We start from the raw sequence: 13,644 nt of genomic DNA on the forward strand, positions 1-13,644 counted from the left end.
CTCATATGATGCTAAGAGTAATATTCAGACTTAAGGCACCTCAGTTTCACTGACAAAAAGCAGTGAGGTTTGTACAAGGGAACACTCTGTTTTGAGTAATCAAGTCCATTTTCTTCTTTTGTTAAAGCCTAAATAAATACTTAAGAAAAATATTTAGCAGGGAATTTGATTTTTTTAAAAATATAAATAAAGTTGAATTATTTGTGTGGACTTTTTGGTGTCGAATTATTTTGTCCTTGTAGCAAATCGACGTTCATGTACATGCATATTAATTTCATTTTTTTCCAAATGAAAGTAATATCTTAAATGTAAAGAAGCAACTATTTTTCAGATTCATCATTTTCCTTCTGTATGTTTAGTTTGTTTTAATTTTTAAAATGTAATCCGTATTTTTTTTTTTTTTTATAAGATAATTAAATAAACCCCTCAAGGTTATCTAGAACTGTTCAATATGTAGTTTTTTTTTTCACTGCAGTTTTGTGCAGTGCAATGTCACAGTGTGAAGGATTGCTTGCATGCAATATTTGGTTGGTTTAGGAGTCATGTATCTACCCAAATAATATATCTGGCTTTGACTTTCTTTTACTCTCACACTTTCTGCAGACCTTAGTGTCCAAGCTCTTAAGGCTTAAGGAGAGTGATCAATGTTGTTACAGACAAGAAAGAGAACAGTCAGGCAAAATCAGTGTCATCACTGAAATATTCAAGAATAACATCTCAATTTCATTTTTTTCCTAATGTCATGCATTCCTAGAAATATAGGATGCAGACTTTCCTTTTGGAGTGTGTCGCCGAATTACCAATCGAAATGTCAGTGTTGTGATTTCTAAAATGTTGACTGTCTTCCTGTCAAAAATAAAATACTTTGTACAGGAAAACAATCAGAATACAACAATAAAACATTCCACTCTGTCAAAAAATGTTGCTTAAAACATTTTTTGCGATGTGCGGGAGCTTTACTTCGGAATCGTATAATTTAAAATGTTGAGGAATTAGTAAAAAATAAATATATAGAACAACTTAAGAGCATTTTTAACACTAAACCCGTCTAGCGTGATTGATTAGTCACTGGCAAAACAAATTATTTCTGTACCTTGTTGAGATAGCAATGATTCTTGTGAAGAATGACTTTTAAGTTACATTTTTTTTGTTTCTTTTTTAAATTCATGCGTTTAAATGATCCTTAATCAAGCTAGAGAAACTCATCCATGCGTTTATCTTCAGTCGTATTGATTATTGCAACAGCGTCTCCAACAAATCAATCAAACAGCTGCAGCTGATCCAGAATGCTGCTGCTCGCGTTCTAACTAAAACCAGGAAGATAGAGCACATAACACCAGTTTTAAAGTCCCTCCACTGGCTCCCTGTAGCTCAAAGAATAGACTTTAAAATACTGTTGTTGGTTTATAAATCACTGAATGGTTTAGCACCACAATACATTAAAGATTTGCTGCTGTTGTATCAACCTTCCAGAACCTCTCAGGTCTTCTGGTTCTGGTCTGCTCTGCATCCCCAGAACCAGAACCAAACGAGGAGAAGCGGCATTTAGCATCTATGCACCAAAAATCTGGAACAAACTTCCAGAAAACTGTAAAACAGCTGAAACACTGACTTCCTTTAAATCTCAACTAAAAAGCCACTTGTTTAGAGTTGTATTTGAAACGTAATCAATTGCAAATTTATTGACGGAGTCTGCCTTGATGTTGTGTTTTAATTCTTGATTCTGTGTTGCATTGTGTTTTTGTGTTTGATATGATGTAAAGCACTTTGAAATGCCTTGCTGCTGAAATGTGTTATACAAATTTGATTTGATTTTGATTTTACAGTGGTAAATCTCAAAGTTATGATGTTGTAATCTCCCTAATGTTAAAAAGCTGAATCCCTGTAAGTGAAATGTGCCTTGGAGGCTGCAGATATTAAATTCCTGAGTTGCCTGCATGTTTGACTGACTCTGTGAATGAGACCGTACCATCACTGACAACATCTGGCTCAGACATTTAACAGCCTTCATCCAAATTCAACAGGTAATAGCACCCTATTGAACCTGTCAAAGGGGAGGTCAACTTGGAGTTGCTGCACGCCCCATCTCCAATTAATCACTTCATCCTTAAAAAAAAAAAAATTTGTTTTTTTAGCACATTTTTCAGAATATGCTAAAAAAAAAAAGTGACTGTAGTCAAATCTAGTTGAGTATGCTCCGCTAATATATGCTGCATATTTTAGCGGAGTCTTTGTTGCAGGTGTTTTCCATTTTGATCCACTCCACAGAGTGAATACAATCATGAAGCGATAACAGCTGGGTTTTCTTGACTTTTAGTTTGAAAATAGATCATGGTTTTGTCCCCTGACTTCCGACTCTGTTTGATTGCTAAAAGAAGATAAAACCAGGTTAAGATTAATGTTTACATCGCTGTTTGCACCATTTGAAGCCAAAGATCCCAGACAGAAATGGATTGGCTTTAGTAGAGTAAGCAAGTGTAGGTTTTTGTATTTGAGATTCATCCCAGATAATAGATAAAGAGCCTTTCTGTTGATTTTATATTCTTTTTCTATCCCAAGATAAGAAGACAGTGTTGTTCAAACCTTGGAATTTCTCAGCAGCTGCAAAAATATAGACTTTGTTCTGTTTTGTTTGTTGACGAACTCATCACGTGGTGCTTTAGCCTGACCAGTGATCTTCGCCGCTTGTTTTTGGAGGCAACCTGCTGGTCTCTGTGTTCTCTGGCACTGAGGTTTTTCAGCTCTTGCACGTGCGCGCTGACATGTCGATGGGAGTTGCTGGCTTTGGGCTTGACTGGAGAATCGATTAATCTCAGGACAGTCGGCCGCTTTCGCACTCAGTTGGGGCAGAAAGGCTGATACATGGAGATGGGGCTCAATTTCATGGGCTGCTGCAAAGTGTCAGAGCTGTTTGCTTTAATCAAAGTCACAGAGCCTGCTCTTTTTGGATTGTGGCTGTAAGTTCAGTTCTGTCATGTTTGCACTAAAGCAAATGTTTATCTAACACTTACATCCTAAATGAAGCAGTCTTTCAAAAACCTTTTTTGAAACATTTTGTTGCCAAACTGTTGAATATTGCATATTTCTACAAAAAATATATATTTTTTGGATTTCCTCATCTTAACATTAATATTATATGGTGCGTTTAAATTTCTAATTGAAACTCTAAATTGATATTGGCCTTTCCTGTAACATCATCAGGTTGTTTCTTTTGCTAAAATGGAATTAATATTCTCTTATTGATTAAGAATAACCTCTGTATCTATACTAGGGACTTTTAATCTTTGACCTTTCTTTTTAATACTCTATTTTTGCCCCAATTTCACCAACATGTATGTATGTGAATCATTTCAAGAAGCTTTAATGGGCATTCCTAGTTTTCTGTGGATCGCTGACATCTTATAATCTTATAAACCTCAATACAAAGATTAAATCTTTAGCGATGAGAAGTAAATATTTTCTTCTTCTATTGTTAGGTATCCTGTGAAAACAACTATATGAAAATATTGAAGCAACATCTCAAGACATCAGAGAGCCAGTAACTTTACTCCCTTCAGCCTTATTGATCGCGATCCTAATGAGGGGCGACGCTCTCATTAAATCACAGGAACAATCACCCTTCAGACAAAGTAAATCATCTCGCTCTCCCAACCCACTGGATTAGTTCCTCATCCCTGCCTTTCCCCAGTTGCTTCACAGGGCTGGTTCAAGCCAGGATTTACAGGAGTTTAAGTTGCAGTGAAAGCCTCCATTTTTGTGGTTCAGCCTACATTTTCTGGCTCTTGTATTGTGTTTTCATAATGGTTGAATCTGGCTGGACTGTCCGTCTGTTATCACACTTAGCTGTGTATGTATGCAGAGCGGTGGATGGGTGTAGAAGAACTCTCCTCTGGAAGCAGCATGAACGTGTTTTAAGTTTGTCCACCAATCAGATTGGTTATGTTGTCTCTTATCCCAATTTTTTAAAATGCTGTCTTGTGTGTACATCTCATGATGTAATTAAAGATTCTGGGTTAAACTTAACCCAGAATTAAATTAAATTAACTTAACTTTAACTTAAGTTAAGTTACATTTAACTTAAGTTAAATGTAACTAAATCTATTATAGTTACATTTAACTTAAGTTAAATGTTACTAAATGTATTATAGTGTTACTTTTGAAACACTTAAGTTGGATAATGCAATACGTCCAGCTGAAAAGTAGTAATGGGAAAGCCTCTTCATTGAATTGAAGTTCTTAATGAATTCTGTTGATTTTCTACAGGAAGAAAAAGGAAGTCAAGAGAACTATTCTGTTCTGAGTTCAGTAGTCCAGAGACCTCACAGTCTGGCACCTGTAGCTCTTTCACTTCTCTGAACAATTGTGTCACAAGCATTGTTTATGTCAGGTACCCATCAGAATTGGGCTCCTTACAGAGAAGTGACTGTGAATGTCTCACTCTTTGCCACAAACATAGGGTTTCACTCAAATGGGTAAAACCCTACGTAATGTAGCTGTCAAAATATCATTTTGAGGTCTGTTAGGCCGCTATCTTTTGTCACTTGTCATTTAGCCTTAAAAAGTCCCTGTGCTAATGTTTGGTTGATGGAAAGAATCCAGAAAACACCTTCTGTTTTCTGGGTTAAACACAGACAAAAATAGGCAATGTCATTGCAACTAATAACACTGCCTATGAAAAGAAGAAGAAAGACGTTTTTAGTTTACAGACTTTATGTTCACAAGCAGCAGCTGCTTTCACCCCAGTGGTCTGATTGCTTCTTTTGCTTCAGTAGTCTCTACGAGCCCTGATCTTTGGACTCTTCCCTTAAATCCAAGATTTAAATGGTTTCAATATCCTGAGGCAAAACCTCATTCCAACAAAGACTCTTGTTTGTGAGTAAAGAGATGTTTAATGCCACAGATTTCACCTACATTTTCCATGATTTTTGTAGCAGTGTGACCAATAAACAGCTACACTATGATTGTTTCTGTGATTTACTTGACTTGCATTTGCATCTATTACAGATGCTATGTCACCAATCGTAATTCTATTTTTTTGTTCTTTCTCCCGGAAAGTGTGTTTTAAAAGTAATTATGTTGTTTGAAAACCAATGGAAAAGTATATTGTGATTTATTTATGCTTTATGCTGCCAATATTTTTACAGTTCTGGTTTTATATATAAATATATGTGCTTTTTTAAAAAAATGTGAAACATTCTGTAGGTTAACTATTAGATAGTGGGAAAGTTTTTCTTTATCATTACTGACTTACTAAAGTGCTGACTAAATGATTATCTTTCTACTACTTTCCTTATGTTCTTTTTAACTCTACCAAACTGACTTCAGTATCAAATAATAAAGTGCAGTCATGTTACTTTCCTGTCTCTCTAGAAGTTGTGATCTCATATTGAAGGAACACAAAGGGTAGAGTTGACGGTTGATGAGAACCAGGCCTTCCTCATATTGTACTCATTGCATCCCAGCAAGGCTATAAAGACAGAGTCCATTTATCTGCTGTATTTAACCCTTTAGGCTCTTCTTTGTCCCCATTTGGTTGTGATCTTTTCACAGCACTTAATAGAATACATGCTGCACTGATCGACCTTCAAAATATCTCCAAAGGGTTTATTTAATACTTGGATCCAGTAATTTTGAGCGACATTCCCATTGGAATCAAAAGGAAATCCTACATGTCTGGTATATTGTTGCCTGACTCCCTGATGTGCCTGTATTTAGAAAAATCAAAACTCACAATAAGTGTAGCAGAGGCAGGGACATCATTCTACATCGTCACACTTCAGAAGATTTCCTTGAATTCGAAAGCAAAGCTGTTCATCTCTTCTTTTTTTTTTTTCTCTTAGTCAAAGCTCCACACATGAAACCAATTAGAAGGTGCTGGAATGTGCTGCATGGTTCTGGAGTTGATCTGTGGAGGAGGATGGCCTTATTTAGGAAGAGGGAACTGGTCTGGGCTGGGGCTTGGGGGAGGAGTTTCATCCCAGCTGGTGATGGTGTCTGGAGGCTTTCATCACTTTGGCTGATGAATTGGTGCCACACCATTTACTCACCACTGCATCCTATTTCATCCCTGAGACTTCCTCTCAGCGTTTGAGATTGGGTTTTTTCTTTGGATTACATAAAAACAGGGAAACACTTAAATTGCCTTGTGTGAAGGAACAGATGGCCTTGAGAGTACTTTATCAGTCTCTTGGGACAGACGGTTCTTTAGGAGTGGTGCTTTGTGTACATTTATGCATTTGCTAGAACGTAATGGTTTTTGCTATGCATTGTGCTCGGGGGGGGAACAGCCATTGTACGCTGTTCAGGATATAATGCAGAAGGAAGGGCAGCTTGCAGTAAATAAGGCTTGGCAGTGTGCTCAAAAGTTATATCCAGTCACCCTACTAGAGCCGGTGCATCCACATTCCAGGAAGTAACTTGGGGATTACAGCATTATGTGTATTATAGCTCAAGATTTAAACATTTGTTCAGTAAATCTCTCGGTGACAAAATTACGGATGAGCCTGTGAGCCAGTTTAGCTTTGCAAAAAATGTTGTTACTTATGGTGTTTCCTCAATTTTCAGTACGTTTCACAACTGAATAAGCCAAAATAAAGACATTGTTTTTGGACTCAACACTCTGTCTTCAAAATACTGTATTCTTTGTGAAAATAGTGAGGGGAAGAAATGTTAGTAAGCAGTCACACTCTCATTTTTTATGTGTGTGTTACGGTACCTCTAGAAACTTCAGGTCGTCGGGATTTTATATGATAATCCAACGCAAAGTAGCTTATGGTTTTGTAGTGTAAAGAAAAGGATGCAAGGTTTTTAAGATATTTTACAAATACAAACCTTAAAAATGTGACAAACATATACATGTGTTTTAACTCTTTAGGTGAACTGAAACCTAGTATCTATCTGTGAAGACCTCAGAGGTTCATCAAAGAACATGGTGAACGAACAACTTCAAGATGACCAAAGAACACAGCAGAATGGGTCAGGGAGAAGATGGTGCAGAGCTACAAAGAAATGACCATCCAACTATGCTGACCGCCCTGGCAAAAACAGTGATTAGTGATGTGCTCCACAAATTTAGCCTTTATGGAAGAGTAGTGGGTTTTCCTCAAGGCGCTTTGGTCAGATGAGACCACATTTGGCAACTTTGACCGGTGTGCAGAACTGTGACACATCTCCCTTTACTCGCCATTCTCACTGTGAAGCACGGCAGTGGCAGCAGCATGCTACGGGGATTCATTTCTTCAGAAGGAAGGATATCGTTAGCGTTGATTAGAAAGGCTAAATACAGGGTAGTGAAAGAAATTCTGTTAGAAGAGGAAAGGACTGGATGGAAATCCATTGTGTAAATACACCCCAAGTTGCAGTGAAAGGGAATTACAATTAATTTTGCAGAATTACTCTGTAATATAGTTTCCTTATTCCTACATAACTCAGTTTATTTCTCAGTTTTTTTCCAGGTCCTATACTTTCAAATTAGGTTGTGTTTTTTGATGAGAAAACCTTGGTCTAGTTGTTTCATGTAAGCACAACAGGGTGAGTAGCTTTTGGCAGGATGTACTTGTGTGTTGTAATGACATCACACACCAGGTTTAGATGGATTCAAGTGAGAAACAGTGTACAATTTACTGTTCGCTCTTGGATCTGTCTCTGTCAAGTTCATGAATGCGTTTCTCCTCCGCTTTCGTCAGTAAGATGTATGAGTTTAAGGTTCCGGGATGAATTGTAACTGCCTTTGAAGTTGTCAGCATTTTAACAGTCACTTAAAAAAATCCAGTCTGGCTGGATTAGTAATTCACATCTCCGTTAAAGATATGACAGATGGATTTTGAAAGAAAACTGCTGAAGGGGACGGTTGTAAAACCCCTCCGAAATCTCCACCCCTGGGATTTAGCCCCTCATTAGCCACAAGCTCCCAATCAGACTCAGAAGTTCTCCCTTCTCTGCGGTCATCTTATGCTCGTGTGTAAAACGACAATATAATTAGAACCCACAATGTTTTATTTCCAGTTTTATGTTTGCTCATAAGGAACAAGTGGCTCAGCACAGCTGCTTCTCACAGCAACCAAGGACTTTAGGGGATTGGCTTCATATGGCAAATTTACTGCAGTTCGGGAAACATGCCAGGATATTGGTTGTCTAGGCAGAATGACTGACAACAAATAAAAAAGGCTTAATCAGCTATCTGTGCTATTCTGTATGCTGAAGTAAAACCAAACCAGTTGGGCCTTTTTGATGTTGTCTCTGTCATTTTCCACACATCATATCGTCAGAAACGTGCTTTGTTTTTTTTGTTTTTGTTTTTTTGTGTAAGTAAGTTAAAAAATATAACTTGATTAATTACTCTCAGAACGATGTTTTTCATACTCTAATGTTGATGAATATGACTTACAGCTAAAGGAACTCAATGTCCTGAAAACATCTGCATGTGCTGGCTCTTGAAGCACCACAGTCCACACCTTGAGAATAATTTCATTCACATTCTTGATCACACTTTGCTCTACAATCTCTTGAAAGTTTCAGTTGTTTAAACTTTTGTAACTGCTTTTTCTTCCACTCAACTTTCCATTAATCTCATGTTGTCCTTTTGAAGGCTATCCATGACTACGTGTTGAACAGCAGTTTCTCATTTGATTTTGTAGACTTTAACATAACTTGTGTATTATAAGTCTTTGTTTTGATCTCATGTAATATTGTCAATTTTCTGAGTACTTGAACTTAGTGTTTTTATTACCTACAAGCCATAATCATCAACATATCAGAGTATATTTGTTTTAGAATTGAAATTAATTAACTTTTAAGTCATATTCTAATTTATTGAGACACATCTGTCATATTTCTGAGCTAAAATATCTAGAAACTGTCAAAATGCTTTTTTGTAGCATCCCATAAAGTGTGTCATGTAAACCGTGTTCTCGACATTGTGTAAATAAAGACCAGGGCTATGCCATTGTTCTACATGTTGAAATCTAACTCCACCGCTTAATCTCCTTGAGTGTCAAGATTTTGTTCAAATAATGCGTGTGCTAGAAGGGGATCTGCTCAGCCCTTCAGCCTCTAATTGTGCGGACGAAGAATGTGACAGTCCTATTGTTTGACTCACGCACCCTGCGCTGCCACATGAAAAAGGAGCTGAGTCTAACCACCGTAGCTTAACTGCGCTAAAGAACGTGATTGCAATGAAACGCTGAGCTCCATTGCTCTCTTGTGATTTCAGTCACATCGCAGCCCTCTTGCTGTGCACCCCCGCCCCTCCACTACCCACCTCAAACACCTCCCCGCCTGCCAAGTACATAGGAAAGCAAGTCATCCAGGGCGAGTGAGGGCTGAGTCCCTGCAGGGAATCACAATGAGTCCTTCGATGCTGTCCTTCCTCGGACTGTAAAGCATCAACAACCTCCCCCACTCAGATGGCCACCATGGGTTGCTTTTGTCCCACTTTGCAAGAGATTCTTTTCCGAGTACACATAAAATAAAGATTTCCCTCTTGTAGAGGGTTGCTAGATATTGTATTGTATTATTTCAGACTTTAATAGACTTCAATGTATTGATTTCTTTTTATTTTTGTATTTTTATAACATTCTGAACATTTGTATAGCATCTCAAAAACATTAAAGCAATACAATGGTAAAATTGACTTCTGATTTTCAGAGTGTGACCCATAAGAGGCACAAAGTTGTGCCAGTAAACTATCCCCCGTATCATTACAGCACCACCACCACCAGTCTAAATTGTTGATCTAAAAGCAACATGTTTCCATTATTTCAAGCTCACGATCAGTTCTTACCCTACCATCTTTTACTCTCCACTTTTACTAAGCCAGTGTGAAAAGTTGCCACAGTCTCCTGTTTTTAGCCAACAGAGCATCACCTGACGAGGTTTTCTGCTCAATTGCACTTTTCCCACTGGTACACTTCTTAAACTGCTGTTTCACTTTTAGGTTATGGCCTTCCTCTCTATAATTGTGCGTTTCTACAATTAGTCATATTAACTGCCCTTTAATACTATTAAGCAGCTTCCCTTATGTGGTACAAGATGCATTGGCAAAAAATAGACACAGGCATGCGCCTTGTAGGTTAAAGTGCCTAAAACCAGGTATGTTGAAAAATGAAATCTAGTGGATATTACTTGTAAACTTTATGGTTGAAAAAGAAGCATTTTTTTTATATAGTTTACATATTCAGTTCAAGTGAGATCAAGTTAAAAACTTTGATGTATGAAACGGGTATGGAGTATTGACAGCGATATGTTAAAGCTTAGTTTGAGGAGCTTCTTTTCCTTTGCTTTTGAAAAAAAAAAGAGAGAGAAGAGAATCGTGGGAGCGGGGTCAGGCTTTTGGAGGGTCAGGAGTGTTGCTGTGGCATTGCTAGCCTGTGGTACACCTCAACAATCTGTGCTGACTAGCTGCCCAGAACTACTGTGCACTGCAACAGTTTCCCATGGGTCAGATGGTGACTGAGTGCCCAGTTATATCTTCGCTGTGACACATGAAAGAGCCTTTGTGGCTAGAATTGAAAAACACCTTAAGGGTAATTAAAAAAAAAAAAAAAAAAAAAGCTGAAAGAAATTAGATGCTTGCAAGAGGAAAGAGAAACTATCAACAAACTCTAAAATAAAAGGTACCACTGTTGGTTGCTAACATGAAAACCTTCCTTTTTTTTAATTTAGTGTGCCCTTGAGTATTTTTGATACAAAACTGTCTTTGTGAACTTAGATTAACCTTAATGTGTTATTTTACGCGACTGAGATAAAATCTGAATAACTCGAAGCTGAATATTTTCTATCTAGATCGCATTTGTAGAAAATTGCATGTTTAAAACAAAAATAATACAGATATTTATCATGTGCTTTAACACAGCTATTACAAATTTAAAACTGACAATACCTATGTTTCTTTTTTTTTTTTTCTTTTTTTCTTTTTTTTAAGGTCCCAAATCAGATGATCCTCCCAAGACATGCAACCCTAAGCAGTTTGCCTGTAAGGACCATGTGACCTGTATCTCCAAAGGTTGGCGCTGTGATGGGGAGAAGGACTGTCCAGATGGCTCAGATGAATCGCCAGATATCTGTGAGTATGCCCTCATAAACGGCAAAGACTCTCTGCAGGGTTGTGTCCTGTCCAGATCACAGAGAATCATTAATTTTTGCTTGGTCAATGATTTTTTTTTCTTTCACAATAGTCTTTTTCTTTTCTCCTTCCCCCCCTAGCCACATCTTCCTTTCTGCACACGACAGTATAAATTATCATATGCAAATGGCTGTACAGAGACAAAAGTACAACACAGAGACAGTTTCATTTGTGCCTGAATAAGCATGCCGTTTTTGCCCTTTCTGCAAAGGACACCGCTTTGCTGAATTATAGCTCTAATTATGCAGCCTTGTTTAGTCTGAACCTCTGGGATCTGTCTGCTCTCATCTAGGCTCCTTGCAGTCTCTGAGAAGTCTAGATTCTGGCCACTTCCACTTGCATCTCTCAGGCCACGTGTCCATAAACCATCATGGGCATTCCTTTTGTTTAAATGCAGGCACCAATGGTGATTTTTACCATCTGGTCCGTGCCACACCTTGCATCCGTCATGCCACAAAGACTCTCACCACAAAGATTCTTGCCATAGTCTGGCATGCAAAGACAAGCAACTGGCAACAAACATTAAAACCCAGGTCATGGATAGGAACACAACAAAGTATTAACACAGTGGCACCAACTGTTTTATGTGGTTTGCCGTAACATGATGTTTTCTTTGGCTGCGGCATTTATCTAGTGTTTAATATCATATTAACTGGGAGGGTTGTAATGAGATCTTGCACCATAATAAAACACATTTTCCGCCAAAGTTGGAAAATGGCTATTACTGCCAGCATGTAACTGTCTGGTGGAAGGAAGTGCTTTAAGCTTGACCCCATTGTACGTCTTTGCCTGAGACTCTTAATTTGAAGGAAGAAGGGAAGTAGTTCTTCAGTTACCCTACTATATCACTATTGCCAATTTAGCAACTTCTTCGTTGTATTTAGTGTTTTTCCAGACCTCTTTAACGACTTCTTTTATCCCCTAAAAAAAGTAACTTTTTTTCTGTGCTATTGGAGAAACATAAGAAACCTTCACCACTTTTAAGCTGTTTCAAATTGAAATGATCAATCAATTTGTAATCACGGAGAGTTCAATGACTGCTTAACCACTGTGTGGCAACAACGCTAAACTTAGAATCTCCTTGGGGTTTTTCCTATCAATGCTAAAATCTAAAGGGCTGTTTTACATTATTTTTGTACTCAGTTAAAAAAAAAAAGTGAGACTGAAAGACAGACAAGACACTAATGAACCGTAAGCACCAGGAGAATTCTGCGATTGTCTAACCAATTGTCCTTAAAGACTCTGAAGTTGGCACTGGCTTCAGTGCTCTCTGTTGGCACTAAACACAATTCAGGTAATTTACATTAATTTATTTGGGGGGCTTTACGTTTATTCGTTGATTTCAAAAGATGGCTTTGATGATGAGTAACAGTTTACAAGAACATTGTAATTGGCATCAGCTTCAGATCTCCTTCCTGGAGTTAAAGGAAAAGTCTTTCAGTCTTTATTTGTATTTATTCACATTTGTACAGAACGCAGACCACATTTGTACATTTGCCACTGCAAAGTATATTGCAAAGAATTTCTGAATTTGGACTTTCAACAAAAATAATGCTGCGCTCTTCTCTCTTTCCCATGAACCCAACGTGATATCTCGTCTCATCTCATGAGCTGCATGCATTGTGGCGCTCAACAAAAAAGGCATTCATTTACTAAATCCCACATGTGAAACTAAAAGAAAACAGGGCAGAACATACGCTCAGATAGATCAAATTTCACTACTTGATAGATCTACTCTGATTATTGCAAGCTGCTAATCTCAGTCACAAAAACCTCCCAAAGTAGAGGCCTTTTAACTAAATTTTGAGAAGGAAATTATCTGTTTGGTTATGTAAATAGCAGCAATCTTAGGCGATTTCATCTATGTGTGCAACACCTAATTCATTCAGTCAAAGCACATTCATCCAGTTAGTGCCCTTTTATGTTAAGCAGATGAACTGAGTGAGTTTTCCACAGCACTTATGTAATTTAGTGACTCAGACAATGGTGTGATTCATCCACTGCAGGGAGAAGAGGAAAGCAGTGTTTCACCAGAACATCAAGATATGTTCTGCTCAATTACACTTTCCCCACTGGTGGACTGCTCTACCTGCTGTTTCACTTTTAGCTTGATGTTCGTCTCCATCACTGTTGGTTTTTGAATCAGCCATAATAACTATGCTTTAGTTACTATAAAGCACCTTGCCTCATATGGCTTACAGTTTATTTCCAAAAATAGACAAAGGCAAGGTGCCTGGTAGGTTAAAGTGCAACCACATTTGGATTTTTGTCGACAAATATTAACTTGTTGTATTTATTAAATCAAAGAAGTGTCTGGAATGGCAAGCAGCTACAGCTAAAGCTAAAGTAAATGAGCCTGAAGAGGCATAAAAGAGAGAGTTAGAAAGTTTGGAGAACTGTTTTGGCTCTGGAGTTCACACTCATGTAGTTCAGAAAATCTTTTTATGTTCCCTTCTGGTGGAGTGGTTTTTTCTTTTAGTAGAAATTTTCAAAGTATATATTTGAAAAGAAAACGTCTTATG

General features: G+C 37.7%; 1 protein-coding gene across 1 annotated transcript in view; it reads left to right on the forward strand.

Annotated features, from left to right (window-relative positions):
- The window catches only part of lrp1ab (low density lipoprotein receptor-related protein 1Ab), a 93,422-nt gene that overhangs the window by 3,759 nt on the left and 76,019 nt on the right, over positions 1–13,644 (forward strand). Inside the window, exon 2 of the mRNA XM_044112038.1 lies at positions 10,922–11,062. Coding sequence (XP_043967973.1) covers positions 10,922–11,062 — 141 coding nt within the window. The remainder of the gene's footprint in view (positions 1–10,921; positions 11,063–13,644) is intronic.

This window comes from Gambusia affinis, linkage group LG01 (assembly GCF_019740435.1).
Source record: "Gambusia affinis linkage group LG01, SWU_Gaff_1.0, whole genome shotgun sequence".
NCBI classification, from domain to species: Eukaryota; Metazoa; Chordata; class Actinopteri; order Cyprinodontiformes; family Poeciliidae; genus Gambusia; species Gambusia affinis.